The 27,838-nt window shown below is 41.5% G+C and overlaps 3 protein-coding genes across 5 annotated transcripts; 2 read left to right on the forward strand and 1 right to left on the reverse strand.

The window, feature by feature from the left end:
* The first annotated feature begins 81 nt into the window (after window positions 1-81).
* On the forward strand, window positions 82-4,866 carry LOC5506191 (protein C3orf33). Of its 2 annotated transcripts, none has more exons than XM_032374568.2 (8): window positions 82-333; window positions 568-627; window positions 1,009-1,192; window positions 1,391-1,548; window positions 1,847-1,873; window positions 1,997-2,256; window positions 2,719-2,772; window positions 4,778-4,866. In XM_032374568.2, the coding sequence occupies exons 1-8, from the start codon at window positions 262-264 to the stop codon at window positions 4,800-4,802; spliced, it is 840 nt and encodes a 279-aa protein (XP_032230459.2). In that variant the 5' UTR covers window positions 82-261; the 3' UTR covers window positions 4,803-4,866. The 2 variants fall into 2 exon arrangements, 1 of the variants encoding a protein (XP_032230459.2); XR_007307422.1 differs by having other exon boundaries at window positions 86-333; window positions 1,997-2,261.
* A 38-nt stretch (window positions 4,867-4,904) lies between these two features.
* Window positions 4,905-10,962, forward strand: LOC5506190. The gene is made up of 3 exons (XM_001626868.3): window positions 4,905-6,453; window positions 8,452-8,739; window positions 9,154-10,962. Exons 1-3 carry the CDS (start codon window positions 5,757-5,759, stop codon window positions 9,942-9,944), a joined length of 1,776 nt encoding a protein of 591 aa, XP_001626918.1. The 5' UTR covers window positions 4,905-5,756; the 3' UTR covers window positions 9,945-10,962.
* Window positions 10,963-11,572: 610 nt separating this feature from the next.
* Window positions 11,573-27,183, reverse strand: LOC5506189 (condensin complex subunit 1). Of its 2 annotated transcripts, none has more exons than XM_032374563.2 (33): window positions 26,950-27,183; window positions 26,774-26,849; window positions 25,727-25,785; window positions 25,314-25,405; window positions 24,901-24,981; window positions 24,601-24,755; window positions 24,288-24,409; window positions 23,977-24,100; window positions 23,634-23,781; window positions 23,103-23,225; window positions 22,578-22,787; window positions 22,228-22,321; window positions 21,521-21,674; window positions 21,275-21,403; window positions 21,130-21,206; window positions 20,733-20,878; window positions 20,112-20,365; window positions 19,744-19,828; window positions 19,585-19,659; window positions 19,253-19,314; window positions 18,745-18,877; window positions 18,172-18,253; window positions 17,645-17,839; window positions 17,142-17,335; window positions 15,492-15,597; window positions 15,111-15,286; window positions 14,599-14,702; window positions 14,186-14,363; window positions 13,668-13,762; window positions 13,501-13,581; window positions 12,926-13,109; window positions 12,557-12,698; window positions 11,573-12,070 (listed from the first exon to the last, which is right to left on the reverse strand). In XM_032374563.2, exons 1-33 carry the CDS (start codon window positions 27,062-27,064, stop codon window positions 11,730-11,732), a joined length of 4,392 nt encoding a protein of 1,463 aa, XP_032230454.1. In that variant the 5' UTR covers window positions 27,065-27,183; the 3' UTR covers window positions 11,573-11,729. The 2 variants fall into 2 exon arrangements, 1 of the variants encoding a protein (XP_032230454.1); XR_004294311.2 differs by having other exon boundaries at window positions 11,936-12,070; window positions 12,495-12,698.
* Window positions 27,184-27,838: the final 655 nt, after the last annotated feature.

Genomic DNA, 27,838 nt, shown 5'->3' on the forward strand with positions numbered 1-27,838 from the left:
ATTAGACTTACTCCATAATAAAGACGTAAGTGAAGTACAGACGTGCTTTGTGTGCGTTGAAAATCATAGAGATTTTAAATAAATCTTCGTTGTTAATTCGGATAGACTCCGTAAAGAAATGGTGGACTAGTGCCAGGCCCAATAGGTCTAATGTAACGCCACTAACGCCACAGACAGACAAGAGAAACAGAAACAAGCAAGATTTTTGTGGGGAAATAGGTTCTAAAACAAAATGTGATTTATGCATATACTATTGAAGCAATGGTTAAAGAAGATATTGACGTTCTTACTCAAGCTTCTAATTTCATTGACAGACATTTGCGTGCTATTAGGGTAGGCAAATACATCATGTCTTATTTCCTTTTGGGAAGTGGACAAAAAGAAAGCAAAAAATAAAAAATAGACAAGGCAGGGTTGAGTGGGGTAACTAAGCACTAAGATGCCAAATATAACGGTGGGAAGGGGGATTCTGTATCTCTCCCCCAAATCTAATATTCCACTCCTTTCTCTTCAGAGGGCATTAGCTAAACCAGTCATATTGATCATGAAATTATTAAATTAACACAGAACCTGACATGGCTTGTTGGAGGAGTTGGCATAGTTATCATCATTAGACGGGCTTATGTTGTGAGTAATATTTTATTACCTGATAGCCTAGTAGTTGTGGGAGGGCATAAATTAGAGTCTTTACTGACTAATGATAGAGTTGCTGTATTTACTTGTTTAGATGCAGCAGCTTTTATTTAAATTTCTGTAATCCAGCTGCATTATCTATTTGAGGGCAGCATTTATTCTAAAATCACTGGTTGTGACAGTAGAGGGTAAAAATCATAATTTTGGATGATACATTCTAAAATTCAGTTCAAGATGTGGGAAAGGGGGACTGACCCCTGGATCCATCCCTGACTTTTCCAAAAACACTGATTCCATGCTGTAGCTAACTATTACCTAACCATTTACCTGCAACCTCAGTCTACCTATGTAGTCTCAGTTTTGCATTTTTTCTAGCTGAATTGGTTTAAGTCAGTCAATTCTATCCCAGACGAATTTATTAGGAAAGGGATATATCTACGAGGCGAGGTTAGAGGAATCAATGAGGACAACACTTTGTTAGTCTCACATTTACCAATCCTCAAAACACCAAGTTACAAGAGAGAACTGTCTAAACTGTCTGATACAACAACCACTAAAAGTAAGTAATGTTAATTATTTATTATGTTTCGCTCAATATTTACAAGACTGCAGCTAGAAAATTTGAATTATTTTTTTCCATTATATTCTTTGTAAAATTCTGGCTCTTTTGGGTGATAGGTCCTCTTGATAGCTACAGTTCTGATTTCCTATTTAAACCAAGTTTGTTACAATGAATGTTTTTTTAAATGTGTCTTAGGAGTGGAAGGTCTGCTACCAGTCAATATTGCAGGCATACAGTATAGAGAGGGAGGAAATGTATGGCTTAAAGAATACCTCAATGGCACCCACGTGCGATTTGTGCCACTCAGGAAGACTCCCTGCCAGCAGCTGGTTTGCATTGTTCATGTGAAAAAGGTGAGTTTGAAGATTTGAGAGTTTTTAAAAGGTAAGAGAGGGTATTGAGGAAGGTTCTGCTTTGTCTTAACACTACAATAGTCAAATTCTCAGCAGGTTTAAAGTGCTCCTGCAAGCTGTCATTTTATCATCCTTAGTAAAATACCAAGATATGTGTATGAGCATTCATTTCCATGAACTATTGCAAGATGTTTTATCGAAATTTTAGCTATTTTGAAATTTAATCATAGTTTACCCTCTTTACCCTGTAAACTAAAAATAACAAATGCCTGGTTGACTTGGGCTCTTTACTATATAGATCCACAGAATGCTGCAAATAAAAGAGGTATCTGGGACAACCCTTTTGCAATAAAAGAATAGTCTGTCTAAAGTGAATAAGACTCCATAACCAAACACATTGCTATCTTGGAATGATACATGTAGCAAATTCAAAGAAAATCATTTCCAGGGAATGTGCGGAAAATACTGTGTCAATGAGGAGTTGGTGAGGCAAGGCTTGGCTGTAACTGCAAGGTGCAAAGAGCTAGAGAACCACAAGCTCTATCAGGGGCTGTTCACACGACTGCTGAAAGCAGAAGTGCGTGCAGAGAAGACAGGGAAGGGTGTATGGGAGAAACCGTCATACACTAAACATGCTAAACAGACAATTTACTCCATGATAACTTGGACGAGGGACAAGCTTTCAGGAAGCAAGAAACGGGATGAAGTGTAAGGTAGAAATCAACCTACATTGATAATGTAAGAAAACAGGCCCGTACCCAGGAGGGGTGCAGGGGGTGCGAATGCACCCCTTCCCCCCACAACGACCGCAGGTCCACTTTCAGTTCTCAATAGACGTGCTATTTGTAGACAAAACTATAAAGCATAAGCTAGATCAATCTGATATGTTGCCAAAAGCGACAATAAACACCCTGTGGAGATACTGCAAAGGCATAAAAAATCGTTTTTGTTTTTTCAAGGGTGTTCAGATTTTTATCAGAAAACTTCCCCCCCCCCCAGAATAATTAGGTCCACTTTTTCGGATTTTGCACCCCCCTTAAGAATCCTGAATTATAAATAGGCAGAAAGCTAAGTGGAAGTGCTTTTTGCTGAATCTTATGAAAGCCAGGATTTTGAACACAATTATTTATTTGCCCATTTAAATGACAATTATATGTTGTTTTATTCAAGCAAACATTGTACTTGGGTGGAGGTTCTTCAGAACCCTTATCATATGACTCTGAGGTATGCACCTGAAAGACTTTGAGATTGATACACAAGCAAACACTGTTGTATTAAACTTCTTAGCCTACTTGTAGGCTTTGACAGTTTTCCGGCACGAAAACCCCGAAAACATGAAGTTCGCATACCATGACTGCCATCTTTATCGAAGCCTACAAGTAGGCTATAAACTTCTTTGTACCATTTTTATCAATCTTTTGGGACTTAGAGCATGAAGAGTGCACAGTTGAACATTCTATTCCCTGATAATTGCACAATATTAATGTAATAAATTACTATTGTTAGGGACTGTGGGGACAAAAGTAGTAGATGCCTTGGTTTTTTTAGGGTGATTTTGATTCCTAGATTGCATTCTATATTTGTTGCATGACATAAATTATGTTATTTACTGGCTGGGACGGCCATATTGAGAAACACATAGGCTGTACATAACTTAGTAATAATATGGCCATGGGTTTGAGTCTTTAGTTATTGTAGGAAGATTGTATGGTGTAATCAGACCCCGCTTATATTTTTCCCTAATCAGATAAACGATTCCCTACATGAACAATTTTATCATGTAGTCTCAAATGTAGCCCAAGCTCACTATTTGTGTCGAATTTTCGGTGGGTTTAAACCTTAAGGTTTAATCGACCGGAAGTAAACTGGTGACAATGCGGCTTTGAGACAACAAGAAGACAACGGTTAGAGTTTCAATTAATTTTAATGAAAACTAAGGAGAAAATCGTACGTTGAAATGTAGCCATAATTCGACACAAATAGTGAGCTTGGGCTACCTGTGGTAGTCTCACCTCAGTTTTATCGAAAAGCAAGGCTCGAATTCTGAAATTTGACTGGTCTCGGGCTCGAATTCTAAAAATTTGACAAAGGTCTCGGTTCGGATTCTGAAACAGGGGTCTTAGCGCCTCGGCAAGTCTCGGATTTACCCATCGTTACCACTTATTATGGAAAATAGCACCACCAGCTCCTTTTCAACCATATTTCATATCACTAAATAACCTGAAAAATTAGATTGGTACATCGCCTTTAGCCTATAAAAAAAGGAAATGCCTTGTTAATTAAGGGGTATAGTCTATTTTTGCTGTTATTGTTGTAAGGGCATATAGGTTAGATTGTGTTTATGCTTCCTTAAATCTCTCTCGTGTTTTGTAATTCAGTGTTTGTACAATACACCATTATGTCAACGGTTGGGGCACTTACGGTTAGTTATGCATATGACGTCATTACCTCGCTTTCAAGTGTTTGTCAAGGTCAAATGTACCTTTTTGGACTGCTGATGCACGCCAACAACTAATTTCGACCGCAATAGATAGAATGCAGATGTAAATTTCGTAGACTCTTGTAGCGCCCTGCTAAATTTTTAGTACAAAATGATCTTATTTGGTTATTTTTCTGCATTGATACAGCTGTAAGTAATTGGAGAGAAATGAGTGGATTTTGATTGCCGTTTGGTTTTTACGCATTTTATTCGAAAGAGACTAGCATAAACGTATTTTACAATATCCAAAACACTAGTCAAGTCTGTACCGTGAGAAAATATCTCTGCACAGCTGGTTCGCAGGACTCCGACTTCGCTAATCACAGGAGGGTACTTGTCATTCCACATGACCCCCGACTAACGTATGCACAGGAAATTCTTAGCGCGCCACAACCTTTAATTTAGATCGTGGTCTAGATAGATTTATGGCCATAAGGTATAATAATTTATTTAAAACGTGTTCCACTAGCTTCGTTTTACAGTTTTTGACAAAATCCCTGACCTTTGTCCTGAGGGCAGTTAAATTCGGCAAGCTGAGAGCGGGCACTTCAAGTTTATTGGCGCCAACTTCCCATAACTTCTTGCGCCTCTAAAAATAAACCAGAGGAGCCCGACACCTTTTGCGTTTTATTAAGCTTTTTTGCAGTAGCGACTAAAAAAAACCAACTCTATTGTCAAACTAGAATAGCCGTAGAACAGTTAATGATGGATTGAGTCAATACTAAAGATTTCCGTGTCATTCCTTTGCAGTGATGTTAGTTGCTTTTTGGGATAATCGCAAGATGATCGTCCCTACGTACGAGCTTGACATCTGTCGTTAGACTGTTTACATATAAAAAGGAAGGCTACAGACAGCTTTATTACATCTCAAGTAAATATGCCGATGGATTATAACGCTATTAAAATTGCACAAGCGATTTCTGGAAAGAATAGAAGCGCGCACCGACAAAGTTTCGCAGCCACTCAATCTCGCAAAGCGAGAAAGAAACTTACGAGTAATAAATACATTGATGTGTGTTAAAAATATATTTATTGAGTCACAATATGTGCTAAGCTGTGCTCGTGAATGCCTTGAAATCACATCACGGAAATTCGAATTCAAAAGCGGATTTCACCTCTGTCTTTATTTAGCGATTCTGCTAACACAGTCTAAACAAAAGGTTTAACGAGCTTTTGACTTGCAAATTTGAATTCAATAAATCGGTTTACGCCGACTGGGTAATTAACCTTAATTATCAAGTAATCGAAAAAAAAACATTCGAGCAATAATATGGATGAGGCTTAATTGGAGGGGACACCTAGACTGACAGAGAAGCACCGGTGATGGAAAGCGATCTGCAGGAACTAATTGTCAGATGCAGTTGCTGGGACTTTGGTCATGCATAAGTAGGAGAGATTTGATAGATAAGTCCATAACGAGGTCATAGTTATGTTTAATTAATCCTTCCTGAGCTCACTGGAGCATCGTAAACTAGCAGCACTCAATTGTGTCGTCAGTTGGGTCTATTAAAGTTAGCTGACTGACATTGTCATGTAAAACAATTGGAGGTGTTGTGAAACCGCCGGTCGTGTGGACACGGTCGTTACCGCGACAGTGGTCGTGCTTGCTTGATGTGAGGCTGGTGTTCACGCTCCTTTCTCGGCTTCGGTATTCGACCATTTTGTCCTGTCGTGCCTTTCTCTATTGCGTTGGAAAGTGCGGTGGCCTCGGATCACCGCTTTACACGCTATGACTTCAGAGAATGGAGCAGAGAGTAGTGAACTGGAGAGGGATATGTACTTGCCGTCGTTAACCGATCAGGAACTTGAAGCGTTGGAAAGCCTTGATCAAAGCATAAGAATTCACGATGATCATCATTTGAATGAGGATGAGGAAGATAACATAAGCCAAACCTATAGTGGTGACTTTGCCATATTACCTTTGTCCTTTCAGCCTTTCAAACTCGCAGCGATTCCCGAAACCCGCGAGTACAAACCTGAGATCACCAGCTTGCCTTATGGCGACGTGGACGAAGAGCGCAATAAGAAAATTAACGCAGGGTACATTCTATTTGACGGTTCTGAGATCAAGTATGTGAATAAGGGCAAGAACACAGACTCCGTGCGTACTTCCGGCAGTGGATCAGGCGGTTCGGACCGTGCTAGTAGCATTCGTAGTCACTCATCTACCATCACACAGGCGTCCGAGATTCCTGTAAACATGTGTATGAGCCTTGACGAGCTACTAGGACAGGAATACCTGAAGAGTCACCCGCGCTGCTCTATCACCCCCTACCGACGGCTACCCACAAAAGCGCACTTTTCTTCCTCAGAGAAGGTGTACTTTTTCCTGTTGGGTCTCGCCTCTACGGTTATGTTTAATGCTATTTTCATGAGTGTGGCCTATTTCCAGGATATTCTTGGGGTCAAAGTATTATCCATACTCGGTAAGTGGATTGTTGCGTTGGTCTGGTGCGATCAGTGACTCTTGTTGGATATCTGTGATATATCTGTGGATATCTGTGGATATCTGTGTTCGGCAACATCTAGAGTCATGTGCTTTTATTATTATCAATATTCCACTTTTTAATAGAATAGAATCTCGCGGTATTTTGCTTTCTAATCTTAATGTTGGCCCTCCTTTTTAGGACTGAGTATTTAATGAGTAATGATGTTCTACTCACCAGTAAAATGGATGTGGTTTCCGGAATTCATAAACATCTTGGTAATGACAGAATAAAAGCATACCGTATCTTTTTTTAGCTCGGTTTTGATAACGTTGGAAAAATATGTTCATACAAATTTCCTGCTATTAGCCTTTAATGGCATGAGAAATGGCGCAGCTGTTACATGCTGGGGCAGGTTTTCCTGAACCATGAATCGTTGCGCAAAGCAAGTTAAAAATTATACTAAGTGTATAGCGAATGCGGGCTCCAAATTCAATAACAGAACAATGTTGATTGTTTCTAATTTAGTATGTAAATGGGGTGTTTCTTTAGGAGAAAAAAAACCGTGCGAGTAACTAACTGGTTCCTTATCTTATAAATCAATGGTATGAATCAGTAAGCCTTAACTGTGATTGATTGTTATGTGTAGAAGTTCTGTGAGTGGGTATGCTTTTAGTTGCGAATTATTTTTTAATTACCATACCGACTCTGACAAAGAGAGTCGATAGAGTAACTGACTCTATTGAATGTGGAATATATTAGCTCGTAAGGCGCGTATGACAACCTACTTGAATTAATTTCAAATTTCTAAACATCATTAGACATTTCTGTTTTTCAGCGCTTGCTGCGTTGCTTCGTTTGTGGGTTTTTATTTTAAGCTATCCCAGTCAATCAAGATTATTATCTTGTAATAATGATAATAATGATTCTCGTGAAAACATATCTTACATCAGTTAGGCTTTAGGATAATCATAGAATTAACAACCATGGAGAAAAACGCACTTATTGATATGAGGATTTATGACTGTCAAGATATATAACTATCACTTATACAATTCTTGATGGCCTTGAAGAAAGCTATAAAGCCAATTATACACCAGTTATAAGCAAGTGTTATTAAAATATATTCCGATGCATGCAATCTCCTACCTTGGTTATCACGATTGAATGGCTACGCATAAATCTGGAACTGAGATATATATTATCTTCGTTTCGTATTTGAGTAACTAGGAAGTAAATATGGCTCAATCTGTGGTTTCATGTCTAAAATTATAGCTAAAACAGTAACTGTAGCTGTATAAAACCGAGGTAATCATTTTAATACTGTATTCACCTTATAACAGTTATAACGGGTACAGAGGGTTACCTAAGATTAGTCAAGCGGGACCGCTACACCGCTGAGCTCAACTCTGCTCCTCTCATTTTTAATTAAAGAAAGGCATGAATCTTCCAAGAACTAGATTTAGAACTGGCCAGGCATAATCACTTAAAATTCGGGCAGACATTGATACTGACATTTGAGGTCAGGACATTTTATACGACAGTACAAGTTCTAGCAGCTGTGCTATATAACCACTCATCCTTATTATAGGTTATGATAATCTGCTGCCGCTGCAGCCGTTATGGTCACTTCCGTTCCTCCTGTCTAATAAAATATTTTAATGCTTTTTTAAACTTTTATTTCTTAGAGATTTATACGTTTTTAATGTATATCTAATGAATTCTTTATTCGTCGTTATTCGCGTTACTCCCCCTCTATAAATCTCTGCTTTACCACTATAATATACTTATTAACAGTCTCCCTGCCGGGTTGACCCCCGTTGAAAATCAATTTTAATGGTTCCTCCAGTGTGGTGGGAAACCTTTCATTTTTATTGACCCCTTGTGTGTATAAGCATAAGCCTCGCGTGTATAAGCATATTTAAGGTTTTATAAGTGTAACCACCTTAAAAGTAGAACTATGTCGGCAACTTATGTATTTCTTCTCTCCCTATCTAGGCTGCTGTCACTACCTCTCCGCGCTTGGGGCAATGCTTCTCGTCTTCAGCTGTAACAGACATTGGTTCCCATTCTTTCCATCCATAAGCGTTTGCCTCGTTCTCATGACCTGTATCAGCGCAGTCTTCCCGGCATTCGCAGCGGCTGGCAAAGAGCTTCACGTGTATGCCATATATGGGCTTGTGTGTGTGAATGGTCTATGTACTGGTTTGGCCCAGTCAGTGATCGAGAAGATTGTCATTCTGTTTCCTGGCGGCAAGAGTAGCTTCCTGGTCAGCTGGGGAGCAGGTTGGTAATATTGCTCTTTGGCGTCATGCTTTAGAACATAGAGCGTATAGACCATCTATCATGGGTCAAAAATAAAGTGTGCAGCACAATGCTTTAAATCCCCGAGAGAAGGCCATACTTTGCCATCAAAGGTTTTCTCATAGTTTATCAATGTTTCAGAAAACTGTTTGAGGTGAAGCCTTTGGATTAGGGCTGATGACATGGCTCTTTCGATCCTTGATAACCCTGAACGGAATGAACAGTAATTGTTATTAACTAGGTGGGCACAGACGCGTGACTAAAGGGGAGTCCCGCCAAATTTTAGAACACATTTGCGTGGTAATTTTCTCCGCACTAACCTCCAGCAAATCCTGGATACTACCATACAGCTTTGTGACGTGTTTGAAAGAAACGGTGTTATTTACTGCTTTTCAGGCGTAGGCTGCTTGCTGCCCGCTCTTGTGCAAGGCGTCTTGATCCTGATCAAGCGAGAAGATTACTCTGACACCTATAATACGTTCTGCATGTACATAGTTCTTCCCAGCGCCGGATTCTGCACTCTACTTGGCCTCATCTCCGTCGCCAAGCTGCGACGCTGTGGCATCTACGGCTTATTCGCCGACATAGACTGCGCGAAATTCAGCCCAAAATACACCACCATCTCCTCATCTCCAACGTTGACCAAAAAGCGCTTCAGACAAACGTTTATCTACATGGTCGCCGTTTTCTTAGTGTCAGGCGTTAGCTGTTATTCACTATCACTATCCCCCTACATGCACACAAAGACATCAGATCACAACGATTCCAGCAAGGCAGAATTTTGGAAGTTGTATCTTACTACCGTACTTTTGGGACTTTATCGAGTAGGGGACTTTATCGGCAGCACGTTAGGAACCATATGTAGACGCTGTTGTGTGTCCACTACGAAAGCGCTCCGGGCAGTAGGGTACCTGTTGATGTGCCTCGTGCGACTTGGCGCTTTGCCAGTCACTGTTTTGTACATCTGGGATCCATTTTTGCTTTATCATAACCTGTTTCTCATGGGGTTCTTCGTGGTGCTGGCGCTTACGAATGGCTTCCTGATGTTCGGCTTGTGGGATCATTGTCAGGCCGTGTGCTCTGTGGCCCGCAAGGATTTGTGTCCTGTGGTCTCCCAGATTATGTGGCTGTGCGTTGGGTTTGGTTCTGTCAGTGGAGTTGCAGCCTCGTTTGTGCCATTGTCCTAAACCAAGCTAGTCTGTGACTTTTTGAGTGGCAAACTTACGCCAGAAAACACAAAGCAAGGCCTGGGGGCGTCACGACAGAGAGCGACGAAAAATTCTTTCAAGAAAGTATAGTATATAGTATATTGCTGAGTTTCTCTGTTTTTTTTTTTTTTTTTTTTTGTCGTCAAAAGCCAGAGCGCGCGCCACACAAAAATTCACGTGATTTTTAATTGCAAGCCGCCCATTTTCCAGCGAATCATCGTTTTGAGAGGTTCAGTGGACCTACTTGCTACAAAACTCTATACAAGTTAGACATTCATTATGTTAGACATTCATTATCATCATCAAGAGCTAAATCCGCTTGAAACGCTATGGAATTTAATCCGTTCCATAATGAAAACGAGCTAATTATATTTATTAAGTATCATATAATTTACAGAAATTACGTCCCATGATAATCCAAAACAGAAAATGATTTGCTTTTGCTCCGACGAAGGGCTAACGCTCGAAACGTCAGCGCAACCACTCTGTTTCACAGAGGTGTTTAACATACCTTTTCAACCTTGTGCTGATTTATACCTGGAAAATGATATTGTCAGGCAAGTTGAAACATCGGAATATGGTAATTATCGGCCAACGAGTCACGACGTAGCAAGCACGGGGGACATTTCTCGCCAAACCACGAAGCAAAACCTGTTTTACTGCTATCTTACTTTGCTTAATTCGTTGTAGTTATTTAGATATATTCCGTGTTTAATAGAAAAGTTTTGTTTTGAAGTTACCCTAGCCTTAACGAACTCATACACATCAAATGACATAACTTTAGGAATATAATAATTTTCACAAATATATCTATTGTACTTAACTTAGCTTAAAGCTAGGGCCCTGGTTTTATTTTGAGTAATAATAAAATGGAAGGCTTTGGGGTCGTCACAGTAATAATGGTCACAACTTTCCGAAGGCATTTAAATGTAGAATTATGCAGTTGATAGACCTGCACATATTACTGAACGTTGAATAAAGATTGTTATTTTATGTAGACGTTTTGAGACCTAAGAGTATATCTCCGCGAAAGGAATAGAAACAGAGGTTTGTCAAGGCAGTGTAGCGGCGCTAAAGGAGGGCACTCGAGGAAAGACGCTACGTAGTCGGTTAATTCCATGATAGAGGCACTAGGGGGGGGGGGGGGGGGGCACTGGCTGAAAGCCGCTACGTAGACTGGCTAAGAATTGGTAGCGCACGGAAAGACCTTTACGTAGACTGGCTAATAATTGGTAGCGCACGGAAAGACCTTTACGTAGACTGGCTTAGAATTGGTTGCGCACGGAAAGACCTTTACGTAAACTGGCTAAGAATTGGTAGCGCACGGAAAGACCTTTACGTAGACTGGCTAATAATTGGTAGCGCACGGAAAGACCTTTACGTAGACTGGCTAAGAATTGGTAGCGGTGCAAGTGGAAAGCTGCTACGTTGACTGGCTAAAAATTGTTGAAAGATCCGTTGATGATCGCATTTGGGAACTAGCAAAAGAACCAAAGTGGGGCCTCATTTTAGTCTATGTCCAACTAGTGTCCCTCGTGAGAAAAAAATATGGGTAAAGCTGAAAGGTCAGGAACATATCGGCGCATTACAAATGTTAACCACAATCATGAGATTTGTTCGTCTTTATTGCTATAGTGCAATAGTGATTGCAAACACTACAAGTGATATTTACAAAAGAGAATAAAAAGCATACTACATAAAACCCAGGGCACCTTAGTTACATCATTTGATTCATTACACTGTATACAGCTAGTTCCGCCTTCGCTAGGTTCTAATCCCTCTGGTCCGACCTTCCCTCGCAGGACGCGTCTCTTTACTCTTCTCTTGAGTCGACGTTCTGCTTGTACTCGTCTGCGTATTAGGGTTGACGTTCTCTTCGTCGCTCTCTTCTTCGACGTCGAACAAGTCAAGACTATCGTCCTCATCGCTTTCGAAGGACGGCATGGGGCGCCGTTTGCTCGACTTGGTCTTAGGGATGCGTGGCGGGTTACGCGGTGTCCGTTTAGACCTGGGACGACTTTCTTCCTCGGAATCGCTATCGTCGACAGTCTTCTTGCGCCCACGAGCAGCCGGCGTACGCCCCTTTCTCGATCTAGTTGATTTGCCTGTAAGACCGAAAACATTTGTCAGTACAGACAAGAACCAATATCACACTATATATGCCTCCAGAGCACTCCTAAGGTATGGTAATTCACTCAATAACTACTTAGCGAGAGTAAATAGCAGAAACGTAAATAGATATTTCTACTTCTTTTTTTCGAAGAGATGCTAAGACTAGCGTCCCTTTAATATGTGGGTACTATTTCCGTAAACGGCTCTGGATTAAGCCAAGAAATGCTAACGTTTCGAAAGTCCCTTCATCGGAGCTCTTTTGCTCAGGGTATGCAGAATTTAATCTGATTCAAGTGGCCTCTTTTAGCCTCTTCTAGTATTGTAAGTGTGTTTGGAAATGTCCACGACTACCTCGTTAGTAAGCTTTATTTTATACTTTTGCTCATGTCACAGACTGCTGTTGGGTCCATTACATACCTGCGGGTGTGGCAGACACGCTTTTGCTCATGTCACAGACTGCTGTTGGGTCCATTACATACCTGCGGGTGTGGCAGACACGCTTTTTTTGGGGCGCGTGGCCGCCACTCCTGACGCTTTGGACGCTCGCTCATAGCCCTCTTCGTCCTCCATGCCTTTGACGTGGCACTCGTCGATCCGCTGTTCCAGTTCATCTACCAGCGCCTATTCGGACAAAATCAAGCAAACAATATTTCCTTTAGTAAGCAGAACCAAATATTTTATTTAAGGCGTGATATAATCGCTACATATAGTTACTAGGATCAAGGTATGGTCACAGCAATGTAAAGAACATCTATGGGAATAGCAGCCTTGACTTTAGGTTTAGCAAACTTCTCAACCCTCGCGATGATGGTCATGAAGGGCATTCGTGCGATTAAGCCCCAAAATACCTTGACTTCAGGTTTAGCAAACTTCTTCGCCTTCCCGATGATGGTCATGAAAGAGTGGTGCACGTCCTCGTCAGAGAGCTTGTCGTGGAAGCAGCCGAAGTTCTCCTGCAGTTTGCGAATAGCGCGCTCGTTGTATGAGAGCAACGACAAACAGAAAGACAAGTCGCGCCACTGGCGGTCTGACCTAAAAAGCAACAGGAAATAATCTAAGCAACAGAAATAGGCTAGTTGACTGTGTGAGGTCAACTGGGTTGCAAGAAAGGACCAATTCATGTCACAACGATAAGTTACACCACAAAATACTGAGTGACAGTAGAACAATGTCACTTCAAAAAATCAGTTTGGCGGTGTTGAAACCAGACCAACAACAGAATAATATGGGGGCTGGACCAACTAGAAAATTAAACATGAAAAGAGGGTGATAATAGAAATCACCAAAACGATGGTGATAGCACCCCTCTCCCCTACCCATGGCCCAGAATTTGAATACTCCAGAACGTGATTAGATTAACATGCGTGATCCTAGTGACGTGATGGACACATCCTCAGTACCCGCTCTCCCCCTGTCTGGTTACCTGGTGGCCCTAAATCGATGGCACAGCTTCTCCACCAGACTCTCGGACTGACGATCCTTCTGAATGAACGACAACAGGTATCTAAAACAGACACAAGTCTGTTATGACGAGCATCGTGGAAAAGTTCCATGTCTTTATCTTTCAACCCACCATATTTTTCCACCAACCTGAGAATGTTTCTAAAGGGTTCTTCCTCGATACCGCAGTCAGGATCGGAAAGTCTGCTGATAATGTCCGGAAGGATGTTGTACACGGCGTTACCCTGACAACACAGGACACAATGAATGCGTAATAGATGATCGAGGATTTAGGATGGTTTTAGTTACTCTATTGTTTTTTCAGTTCTCCTAAACATACTACATTTTCTATTTTGGTACTATTTTTTCTCCTGCTTGCGAAGCACACAAAAAAAAAACCTATTCGCCTTAATTGATGTGAAATGCGATTATCGAGAGCTTTACCCCGACATAAAAAGATCTTGGCCTTAGTTGGGGACAGGCACAGTACCTTGCCCGCAACCGCCAAGAATGGAGGCGAATTATACTGGCCTTATGTCCCACCAGGGATGATGAGGCCCAAGAAAGTACAGTTTCCCCAACGTGATACGATACCAAAGAAGGGAACAACTGGAGCTCAACTCATCTCGTCACGTGAGCAGGGTAGGGCCCGGACCTTTTAGGACTACCTTTTTAGCGAGCTCGTGGAAGAAGAGTTTCGCAAGATCCGCGATGCGTTTATTCTCGTCCTCCAGACACGTGGCCATCTCGCTGATGTTACCCTTGACCTTCACCATGTCATTCAGAATCAAGTGCGTCAGGACCATCATGGTGTTCTTACGAACATGCGGCGACTCGTCACGCAACCTGTCACACAACGCAACACATCATTAATGTCAAGGCAGATATCTAGAAAGAACTGGTGGAAAGAATAATGATAATAAATCTAGGATCATAAATTTCATATTTTCTGAAGATAGTGATGTAAAATTAATAAGTTTCCTTCGATCTGACAATCCACGCGGATTGTTTGTCTTCCTTGAGTGTTTTGAATATCACTGTACGACTCTCTGTACGACCACTCTACGTGACGAGTTCTAACCTTGCGTAGAGGTTGGACGTCCATGGCTCGATCATGTTCGGAAAGCGGAAGGTCAGATCTCCAATAGCGACGATGGTGTTAGCACGAATAGTGGCCTCTGGAGACTGCAGCAAACAACCCATTAATTGTCAGCAAAACACAGCAAAAGTTATCAGCGTTGCAATTAAATAGTCAAACGAGAAGGATACGTCAAGAAAAATAAATAAAAAGACGCCCCGGTCTCTATTCAAATTCCAAGAGTTTTCAACTCGTCTACTTTGAGGGTAAAAATAAGAAAATAGGTAGCCACCTCCTTTTAAGATATTGTCTTCTGGACGCTTTTGCCTACGCTCAACGTCTTGAACGATTTGCATAGGGGCTTTTCTGACGAGTCGCCAGGCTTTCAAGGAACAAGATAAGCATTTTTTCAAAAGGAAAAAAAAACACGCCTTTTGGCACATGAAGGGCTGCACCCACCCCTAGCATTGCCCCTGAGTTATAATTGTACACCCGTTGAGTAAAGGACTCTTTACCTTCTCCAGGATAGTGAACAATAGCTGGAGATGAGCCTCGCAGAACTCGGAGCTCACCAACATAAACTTGGCGAGCGCTAAGGCTGCTGCAGCTTGCAGTTTGGGGTCGGTGAACTTGGACGGATTACTGACCACGCAGACTATTAGTGGACGCAGCAAGGACAGCAGGTTTTGCCCTGTGGGACACATGATACTTTTGTTAACAGGAGGATATAAAGCGCTTACTATAGCACATTATCAATGGCGCACAAATAAGTGCTATTAAAGTCTAATCTATTGTAACAAATTGAGTTGAAGTGCGTTTAAATTTGTCTATAGCCTAGATATCATGATCAATCTAGCACGGCTTCAATGCAGCGATAACGAGGCACATAGTCTCACCCGTGACAATCTCCAGCTCGCAGATCTTTCGGATGTACTCAATCTCGGCGTCATCCGCGGTGGCTCCTGTGAGACCCATTTCCTCCTCAGCCGCCATGGTTGTCTCCTGCCGTTTAATTATCAACAGCAACATCACCACCGTATTCAACATAACCATCACCAGCCTCATCACTACCACCACCATCATCATCATGATCATGATCATCGCCATCACCAGCCTCATTATCACTACCACCACCATCATCATCATGATCATCGCCATCACCAGCCTCATTATCAATACTATCATCATCATCATAATCATCGCCATCACCAGCCTCATTATCACTACCACTACCATCATCACCATGATCATCGCCATAAACCGGGCTCATTATCACTACCACCACCATCATCATCATGATCATCACTATCACCAGCCTCATTATCACTACCATCATCATCATCATGATCATCGCCATCAACAGCCTCATTATCACTACCATCATCATCCCCATCACCAGCCTCATTATCACTACTACCACCACCACTATCATCATCATCATCATCATCATCATCATTGCCATCACCAGCCTCATTATCACTACCATCATCATCATTATCATCATGATAATCGCCATCACCAGCCTCATTATCACTACCACAATCATCAAGATCATGATCATCGCCATCACCAGCCTCATTATCACTACCACCACCATCATCATCATGATCATCGCCATCACCAGCCTCATTATCACTACTACCACCACCACCATCATCATCATCATCAATCATAATCATCATCATCGCCATCACCAGCCTCATTATCACTACCATCATCATCATTATCATCATGATAATCGCCATCACCAGCCTCATTATCACTACCACAATCATCAAGATCATGACCATCGCCATCACCAGCCTCATTATCACTACCATCATCATAATGATCATCGCATCACCAGCCTCATTATCACTACCACTACCACTACCATCATCATCATCATCATCATCATCATCATCATCATCATCATCATCATCATCATCATCATAATCATCGCCATCACCAGCCTCATTATCACTACCATCATCATAATGATCATCGCCATCACCAGCCTCATTATCACTACCACCACCATCATCATCATCATCATCATCATCGCCATCACCAGCCTCATTATCACTACCATCATCATCATTATCATCATGATAATCGCCATCACCAGCCTCATTATCACTACCACAATCATCAAGATCATGATCATCGCCATCACCAGCCTCATTATCACTACCACCACCATCATCATCATGATCATCGCCATCACCAGCCTCATTATCACTACCATCATCATAATGATCATCGCATCACCAGCCTCATTATCACTACCACCATCATCATCATCATGATAATCGCCATCACCAGCCTCATTATCACTACCACCATCTTTATCACCATCACCATCCAACATTATCAACGTCACCTCAATCATCATCACTACTACCGCCACCTCGATCATCACCACTACTACCACTACTAACCCGCTATCAAAAACAATATGCGGCTAAATAAACTAAATCTATAGCAAACATCAGCAAACTGTGAAACCACTAAAAACAAGATGATGATATCGTCTAAAAACGGTTCCCGATTAAAAGCTCTCACACCTTTGTTGTGTTGACAGAGGCGATGTTTTTCGCCGCAGCCTCCTTCTCCGTCTCCTGGATGCCCTGCCGTCGCTTGATCTCCCTCAAGATCGTTACGTCAAGGTGAATCAGCTGACGTAGTGCCACGTGACCGACAACGGTAAGAAAGCGCGCCAAAACAGCAGACGGGCAGGACATTAGCTTCCCTGAAGACTCTGAAACATTTTAAAATAGTGTTACATGTTACAAGAAACTGTAGTTTAAGCTTTTATTTTTAGTTTTTACGTATTATATTTCTTGATCGGAATTCTACGAAACAAAATAAAAAAGGTCACAGTTATTACCAATGGGTATACGTTATTAACGCCAAAATCACCCTAAAGAATGAAACATAGAAACAACTATCCTCCTACGAGATAAACATAAAAACAAACCAACAGGAAAACAAAAAATAATCAGGTATTGTTGAAGTTGTAAGCATTGTTCCGCTGAGAGCTCGTTGGGTATTGACATGCGATGCCAACCTTGAGATTGGATCTCCTCCTCGCTGTTGTCAGATGGCTCAGGCGTGCTCCTCCCCGCTTGCTCCACCAAACACGTGGCAAGTTTACGGATGATGGTCTCACTCACAGCGTCCGGGTGCTCGGACAGGGCGTAGATCACATTAATAGCCTGCTCGGCCATGGGCACCCAGTACCAGCTATCCGTGTTGTGTATACCTGCAGACAAAGCAATGATCATTCATTCATTCATGGCACACGAGTACTTTATTCATGGGGCTATCGTTCATTCACAGGTTTATAGTTTACCCGTAGGCATATGGTTTATTTATGAGTATATGGGTCATTTATGGGTTCAATCAAGATGCTAGTTGATTTTGATGGCAAGTTGAACTTTGATGATAATGATGTTGATTGTGGTGATGATTATTATTATTGTGGTGATAATGATGATTGTTGTGATGAAGAAGATGATGGTAATGTTGGTGGTAATCGTTGTGATAATGTTTATTATGATGACACTTGGTGGTTTGGATTGCACTACGAGTTACCTGTGGTAATAAGTTCAGTCAGTCGCTCAAATATGTCGTGTGTTGCTGGGAAGCGGAATGGCTCATCATCGTTGCCTCGCTTCTGAATTGAAATTGAGCAAAAGCAGGTAACTTTATAACACCAAAAGGACTAATATCTTTCTGGAATCGCACATTTTATACTTAAGTAAAAACCCGCGTTTTAAGAACCTCACCTATAAGTAATAACGATCATAGGCCTTATTCAATAAGTTGCAGTTTTTGCTAATCAATAAATGAGCGCTTCCAAGCACGAAAATAAAAATAAAATAGAGATAACCATATTAAACCATGGTATTCTAGAAAATGCGGCGTTAAGCATGATGTACTAGCTGTTTATTTACAAAAAAGTCGAGCCAGACTGAACTGGCCCTGACCAGTCAAATGGTACGCGCGTCCTAACATAACAACAAACCCGTCGATCGTCTGGAGTGAACATTGATCCTTTTGTCGTAAAAGAGTGCACGTTTTGTGCAAAAGACAAGCAACTCTTACTTAGGATTTATCTGTGCCTAGCGTATTTTCCAGGAGAGAAATATTCAAAAAGGTGCCTACCCTGCTAGTCTTGACAAGCTTGAGTAGAGTGACACAGGTATCCCGCGCGAGAAGGAAGTCATCCTTGGCCCGAGGCCCCAGGCCGGTCGAGACCAAGACATCAATATTACTTCGCACAATATCCACCTCCGCCCTGTGCAACAATGGCACACGATTGAGCTCATACAAGTAAGACTAGCCACCCCACAAAATATCTACATCAAAAATTGTGGTTCGAGATCTCGATTTAAATAATTAGTGTAACACCCATTTTTGGGTTGTGGTGGAAGATTTATAAAATACTGCGTTATACATGGTCAATGAATAAAATCAAATTGGTTTGCATCCTCAAATGGGCTATTCTATAGAAGCGGCACCTCTGAGATTGTGTCATTCGATATAGCCAATCGTCAGGTCAAGGACTGTTGACTGAAATACTTTGCGACAACGGGCAATAAAACGATTCAAGTACCTGAAGTCCACCTGCCAATCTTAAGTGATGAGAGAAATTTACTAAAATAATACTTACCCTGCCAACATGCCGAGCAGGATTAGCGCGCCTCGGCTCTCATCTTCTGTCGTCTGCGCAACCTGAGACAAGTAAAACAGCCTTTTTAAACCTTAAAAGCATAGTATAACAGCAAGTATAAACCACAAAAGCACGGTAGTAGAACAGCTACGTAAAAGAAGCCTACAAACGCGGTGGCGTGACAGTAAACTAATTCCCGTTCACCAAGTGGCGAAACAACTAGGCCTAGCCCAGCCCAACAAGGTGCACAATCACGTGGCCTATCAAGTAATCAAACGAACAAAATACGAAGCATTGACGTCTGTTTACAGGGATTGTCCCATCACAATCACCTTCATAGCAAAGCGCTCCCACAAGAGTTTGACGACAGCTGCAGGAATCAGCTTGGCCTTCATAAGCTCTACCATCTGCAGGCAACAACAAAATTAGAAGATCTATTCCCCTATACTCGTTTAACATCACACATTTAATAAAACAATTGTGGCACTAACCAGCTCTTCCAAAGACGTGAGGTCGCCAACGGACGCGCCTTGTGTTAGTGATGTCAGGTTCTTAGCAATAAGCGACATCTTTGCCCTTAGGAACACAGTACAAGATTAGACAGACGGTTTTTCGAAAAAGCTTTGTGCCCTTAGGAACACAGTACAATATTAGACACACGGTTTTTCGAAAAAGCTATGACTGAGCTCTTGTCTTCTTGTTGCATAGAGTGCCAGAACTAAAGCAACGTCTGCAGAAAAATCATTCTCAATGGTGTTGTAAGGAAATATTAAGATCAGTAGCTTGGCTGTCATAGGTGGACGGCAAGACGGACAATGTTTTACCAGACAAAGGATCTAGATGAAAAAAGTGCGCACACCTTGCGTTTTGGGCCGGGGGATCTAAGTACAGTCCTTTGTACGCTTCCACCACCGCCTCCTTGACCGCCGCATCACGTGACCAGATGAGCACTAGCATTCTGCGCACGCCCACGATGGCATTCCGCAGACCAAACTCGTGAGCCGTCACACAGAACTCAATGGCCTCAGACACGTCTGTTGTGGTCTTGGAGCCCAGCAGTTGGCAGATGACAGGCACAGCGCGCTCCATCTCAGTTTGGAAGCTCACGTAGTCCTGGGTAGAGACGGGGAATTATGGCAATGCTCTTTACAATCCTGATTTAATGATGTCTCATGATGCCGAAATCCTAGACATATCTTCTTTCTATCCCCTATAAATCAATCTATACTCCATCCCTCCACAAAAATCAACCGATCAAGCTACACAATAAAGGGCGTCTTTAGCGTTTTTATTGTGCCGATAAAGTTTTCGGTATTTGTTGATGGCAAACGTGAACCGTAACCTTACAGGCATAAAAAGGAAAGAGGGGAAAGCCAGATGGATGTTGTTAAGGTTCAAGGGGCGGTTTTACGCGCTTCCGAGCACATGCAACAGAGAATTCACCCTTTGCCAGCAGAGTATGCAGTGTGTCACACTATACCTTGAGATACTGTACGATGACTTGTTGCCTGCCAATGTCATTCACCAAGCCGGTATTGTCGACATCGGCCTGGTTATCCATCGATTCTGGCGTGGGGTTCGCATCCTCAGCATCTTCAAGAGAAGGCGACTCGCCCTCATCTCTGGCTACATACACACAGGAAACAGCCCAAAGTCATCATATACGGTGAACAGATAACAACCCACGTCTCATGACAGATAACTTATTTATTTTATTTGCTTCTCTGCATTTAAATAGCAGGGAAGCCACATTTTACACTAATTATTGCGGACCCAAAAGCTAATAAAAACACAGATAAGGCTACACAGATAACAGCATGTTATTTGATGAGCACGATTATGCCAGATATTATCTGATGACCTTGCAACCAACATACCGAGAAATACGGCCTTGAGGATCCCGAGCTCCGTCTCGACTTCATCTTCTCCGCTTTCTTCTGCTTCATCGTCATCACTTTAAGGATATCACATCATTAGGTACTAGCCTCAGAGTATCACGAGCTGTGTCTGTGCAATACTTACCCCTTGGCCTGGTCATGTGATGGCTGAAGGACTTCCTCATTTGGCCATGTGACCCGGGCTGCCTTCATGATCGCCAGTGCTTTCTTGTGTTGGCCTTCGCTTAGCAGCTGTTTGATGCGTTTCATAGCCCTAAAAATATGCACACATATTAGATATCTTAGGTAATGGTAAGAACTCACACTTGAGATTTCAACACAGAAAACGCAACAAAAGTGAACCCGACGTAGGTACAGTAACACAACTCACATTCCGAAAGCTTCGTGTACATCGCCCTGGAATTCAATGGATCCATCGTCGTCATCAATGATTTCCTGCTCACCGATGTGTTCCTGGACGGTGGCGCGAACTTCAGGCTCCATTGCCTTCCACACGTCCTTTGGGCGTCCAGCCACTACAGGGACTTAAAAACATGGAGGATTTGTGAAACACGGACAAGGACTAAAGTACCGACAGGGGGAAACATTGTTGCATATATACATGGTCTATGTTGTTTGCAAGGCCACCCTATCAATTCTGGATGTTGTTAGCGCTGTGTGTATGGGGCTTGTGCGAGACTGCCTTTATAATACTGGAAGATGTTACCGCTAATTGCATGGGGCTTGTGTGAGGCTGACTTGATAATAGTGGATGATGTAAACGCTAATTGCATGGGGCTTGTGCGAGCCTGCCTTAATAATGCTGAATAATGTTCCCGCTAATTGCATGGGGCTTGTGCGAGGCTGCCTTTATAATGCTGGATGATGTAAATGCTAATTCCATGGGGTTTGTGCGAGCCTGCCTTTATAATGCTGGATGATGTAAGTGCTAATTGTATGGGGCTTGTGCGAGCCTGCCTTTATAATGCTGGATGATGTAAACGCTAATTCCACGGGGCTTGTGCGAGACTGCCTTTATAATGCTGGATGATGTAAACGCTAATTGTATGGGGCTTGGCTCAATGTTGGTGATTCTACCTTGTCCTGCTGCCTCTTGTGTCAGATGTGGCGCTATTTCCTTCAACTTCTCAGTCTCTTGAATAAGCTTTTGTTGGAGGTGGTCCAGAGGAAGCTGCGGAAACAGGAGATATATTATACACTAACACAACAAAAGACTAGACCTCAAACTGAGAGTCTTGTGCAAGTCCTGTCTTTGTTCCATCCCTGGTTACAGCCTTCTAATCATCCTTCAAAGATGTGAAACACGAAATTCTCATGAATTTGCCTTCTCTTTTATTTAGTGATATTTTGAAAATCATGAAATTAAAGAGATGTCGGTTATAAGGTAACAAAGTCTTTTAAGTATTTAAAAAAATGCTCCAACTTACATTAGCACCGAATGGATTAAAGACGAGGAAACTCTTGAGCAGCTGCACTGCATACTTGCGGACACTGGATGACTTGTCATGAAGGCGGCCTATAACCATCTCAAGCAAATGCTGCTGTCGAGGTAATGGTATACACTTCTCCGAGCACAAGTGGAGCCAGATTTGAAGGACCTTACTGCGCACATAGGCGTTCATGTCATGGATATGCTCCTGATGGGAGAAAATGTACAAAATTATTTCTAATAATGCTGATTTACCAGAGAGCAAATACAACATGGTGGCATTTAAAGCTAGCCATATCTGACCAGGAAGAGCTAAGCCTTACTGCTTAACAGCATGGAATCAATACTATAGCTCTTTGTGGAAAAAGACAGAAATTTATTTCCTGCTCTATTTTGTATGCCCTCTCCCCAGCTCTTCTTTGGGGACCCGTCCTTCCGATGGTGTAAGAGAGGAGACACAAAAAGCCCCTTTCATTGGAGTTGAGGGACTGTACAAGGACATTGGTGACAGAGCTCTCCCTACCTCTAGCCTGTCGAGGAAGTGGTCCCTGGTTCGCTTGGCGCTTTCATCCAGATCCTGAGTGCTGAGGACTTTTGTTATGATCTCTGCCATGACACCCAGGACACCATTCCGCATGGAATACGACTGCCAAAACAACACCAACAACACGTTATCGATGCAGGACTCTTAGCCTGTCAACTCTTAAATGTTATAAAGGGATACCAGGAGTGATTTAATCAAGGTTAAGTCAATTTAATCAAGGTTACAGTAGGTCAAGTGAGGTCAAACTTTGCATTTCAATACTGTGTCTTCCTTGCTAAGGGTGCTAATAACTCATTTCAGAAATTATAATATACTATAACAGGGGTTTCATTAGGCCCAGGCGGCCGGTGGAAGCGCCGGCTACTTTTTAAAAAAAAGTCGTCAACTAAAAAGATAAAATAACTTCCACACCCTACTTATCATTCTCCACCGCCTACTCTAAAAGTTAATGAGATTTCTGCTATAAAACAAAAACAGTGGTTAATCTATTAAAATGAAGATCTTGCTAACCTCTCCATCCAAGTGACACATGAGCATGCTTATACTCTGAAGCACTAGTGTGGGGACTCTGCTTGCAAGGTCCACTATGAAGTCTGCATAGGCTCGGGTTCCACTCGTATCCCGGGCAAGGTCTTTGGGGTCCATTCGACCTATCTCCCTGCGATTAAAATGAACTAATTGGTACTGTAAACACCTTTTTTTGGGTTCTTTTCTTGCTTTGCATATACCGTAAAGAAAAAAAAAAGGAATATTGTCTTTTTTATCAACGAAATACTTATTGAATAAAAAAAAAACTTAAAATAGTTAGGACGAATAGTATGTTGAGAAGTCCGATAATGTAACAAAATCGTACCTGATAATCTCACTGACAATGCTCTTGACACCAAACTCGGTTGCAATGGTATCCACAGCCTGCGCCATGTGTGGTACAAGGTGTTCAAAGTGCTGCAATAGCTGGACAATCTTTAAACTTGCACCTGCAATGTATAGAACACCATCAAACTGTCAGAAATTTCAGTGATCAATTAAAGGTAATCAAACATGTAAACCACATGCTTGAAGGTGATGGACAGTATTTTATTACGGAAAACTTGATCTATACCAGCTATTCCGCTACCATCTTGTTTTCTGCAATAAAACACAAAGCAAGAAGGCCAAACCTACCAAGGCCATTGTTATATTTCTTCACCACAATTCCTAACAAGTTAATGACAACATCTTTGGTCGTCTTATTTCTGATTACAGCTGGATTCTCCAAGAGTTTGTAGCAGCAGCCAGTCATCAAACTGATAGAAAAAATAATAATATACCTTATAGGGATGCTTCAATTGAGCAAGAAGTTATTAGTGTACATGATGTTGCAAAATGTGGTCTTGGCGAGAGCTTGGAGAAATAGTTGGACTGTCCACATAACTTTGTTTGTTACCAACAATGATATTTGCAAGGAGGCTTTTTAGAATGACTTGGTATAGCTTACTTGACAAACTCCTCCTCTACAACAGGAGGGTCCCAGAGTCTATTAACGTCAAGCTGCATTAGATGACCCAGCATCTCCACCAATCTCTCTCGCTGCTGTTCCCAATCAAATCCTGCACTATTCTTCTTTTTTGAGGCTGCTGATTTGCCACGCCCCTGGATGATGTAAAAACATTTTAGTGTATATGTATATAATGTAGAACTATTTCAAATACCATTGCACTGGAGAATTCTGAAAATTGGAAACAGAGCTACCCTATTCTTCTGTTTATAACAGCAAAATTATTAAGCTTTAGAATACCTTCCCAGTAACTTGTGATGTGGGTTTAGTTGCCTCTGCCTCAAAACTTTCACTCATTTGTGTCAGCAAGTAACAAATCATCTATAACAAGAGATAAAAACATTAATAAAATAAATAGATCAATAGTGAATTATTATTTTGAAATGCTCTGTTTATGAATAATGGGCCTTTTTGTTGTTGTTGTTGCACCTTTGCCTTAGTGCACCTTGGCCTTGAATGCACCACAGGAAGACCAATATTCAAAAATGAAACATTTCTGAGTAACTCTGAATGATAGCTGGCTAGCAGACTAAGATCCCCATGGCTCTAGGACAGCCATGTGTTAAAAGCCGTGATTGATAAAATCTGTTTGTCACCATGGCCTCTCCAAGCAGTTGGACTAGCAGCTCTAAAAATTTAAGATGACAAGTTACCTTAAGTGTATTGAGATGTGTTTTTCTGGTCTCTGTATCTGCATCTCCTTGCTCAATGATTGGTTGAATATTACTGGAAAGTTGTGACAGTGCTAAAAGAAAAAATCATCCAACAATGTCACAAAGATAATTTTGAGAGCAACACACTGCACACATCACCCCATAACTGATACAGCATTAGAGCTTGCCTGTGCTTGGTTTTCAAAATCACTATGTTAGTCTGAGATCCCAATTGCCTGGTTGTGTTGTATTATCTCATAAATCGAGTGCAAGAGAAAACAGGGAGAAGGGGATAGCTTTCTCCTATATTGACCTCTTCTCCCACAACCCCTGGATGTTTACAAGCAAGGCTTGCCCCTCTACACCCTCACTACCTGAGTTAAGAGGGATGACAAAAACAAAGGAACACTCACCATTAAGTAACACTTGCCAAGCCTCTTCACGGACAGAGCTATCTACATCAGTAAAGTGTCTGGAATAGGAAGGGACAAAATTAAGAAATCCTACCTATCCCCTTTAAAGCGTCAACATGAAACCCGGTTTTATTTTTTTTAAATTGAGGTTTTTTTTTTCCAAAACATGCCCACCATTTTCAATTTGCTGTTGACACTAACAAGTGGGACAGGATATACCCAACAAAAAAGAAAACATGGACAAACGGTGCGCAAATTCATATAAATTTTGTCTGGAACAGATGAAATGCAGTCTCAGTCACAGCATTTCATCATGCCTTGCAAAGTTAATATGTGTGCTCAATACTGAACATCTACATTTTACAAACGATAATCTACTAACCTAGCCACATCATACCCAGGCCACCCAGGCCATATTATCATCATCCTGGGCTGATTTATGAGACAAAATTATGAATGGAGGTGGGCTAAAGGGCCATTGACATGGACATTTTTACTTGACAATTCTAGTTGTTTGTTTAGATGTGCTGTTCACGCAATCTCTTCTCACACTGCAATGTGGTGGTAGTGCATTTGGACAGTGGTGATACAAAAAAATAACAAAAGTTGCCATCAAAAAATGGCAAAGAAGCAGACCATGGCAGCAAGGAACTACTTTAATTGGAAAAACTTGTCAAATAAAACTTGTTGGGCGTCTACACAAAAAAACTTTGTGCACTTAGCAAGGAAAACTTGTCAAGTGAAAGCAGACACTCCAGCTTTTGAAGTGAACTTGTCAAGTATAAAAGCTAGTCAATTTTCCCCATCCACACGAGCAACCTTTTTTTGTCGTCAAAATTGCCAGTTTAAACTGTAACGATGGAGCATCGTTTATAAGCAGGGTATTTTTGTGAGAAATAAAATATGCAGTGCCTTTGAGTCAGCATGTTTTTATAGTATAAAACTCAAGCTTACGTACCAGCTTGATGGCTTTGCTTCTCTACGATCAATAGATCTACTTAAAGAATGGCAAGAATGGCTAAAGTATAAAGAGAAATCTCTTCTCACCTTATGAGGCTAAAGAACACATCGAAGTTTCGTAGAATCGAGCACGGTCCATCCGTTCGAAGGTCAATATAACAATCTTCAAGGAATAACGCAAAAAGCAAATACTCTACAGGCCGTCCAAATGGAATTTAGTAAACTTATCGACGACAACAACATTTTATCATTTTCAAACTAACCCGCCAATTTCGGAGGTAGAGAACGAGCCGAGATCACTTCGTCCACCGCATAAGCTCCACTTTCACTGCTCAATAAATCATCCTTGGAGAGAGGAATTACGAAGTCTACATCCATGGTAGTTTCTACAGTTATATTCAGCACAATTTGGCGGAAATTATGAGAGATTTTCTCCTAAATAACGCAGTAGAAATCGAGAGAAAGTTAGCCGCCTTTTTTGAACTATAGACAACGGAACGAATTAGAGCCAATCAGATACTAGAGCCAGGCTACCATGGGAGAGCTCGTAGAGGGCAGCATCTCGGGCGATTGGGTTAGCAGTGGCTATATGCCCGATAGTAAGGTCCATAATGGACTAAATGCCCGACAATTTTCAATTTATTCTTATAACCCAGTAAATTGTCGCCCTAGTGAGTAGGTGAGTACAAAGTATTATATATTTGTTAAGAAAGGGCAAGCACATTTAAATTAAGCTTTGTTGTCGGTATTGAATGTTTTCTGTGAATTCGTAATACTTTATTCATTAATATGCTGCGAAAGTCGACAGTACTCAATTTACGAACCTTGTGAGTCTTAAAGTGTTCTTTATTTGTTGAGAGAAAAAGCAAGCGGATCTGTGAATTGAGCTTTGTTTCCCCTGCTTGTCTACACTATAACATCCATCAAAGTGCCACTGAATTTTATCTGCTACAATAAAAAAAGATATTACCTTTAAGATATTTGGGGTTATTATCTATAGGCTTTTAAAGTAGACTATGGAAAATGTAGCCAACGCATTTTGTGTTATACCTGACACACTTTGTAATAAAAACTATTTGATACACTTTGTTATAAACTAGAATTTCCGTTTTTCGAAACTTGAGTGTGAAAGGTCCTTACCTAGATTTTTTT

Source organism: Nematostella vectensis, chromosome 3, assembly GCF_932526225.1.
Source record: "Nematostella vectensis chromosome 3, jaNemVect1.1, whole genome shotgun sequence".
Taxonomy (NCBI): domain Eukaryota; kingdom Metazoa; phylum Cnidaria; class Anthozoa; order Actiniaria; family Edwardsiidae; genus Nematostella; species Nematostella vectensis.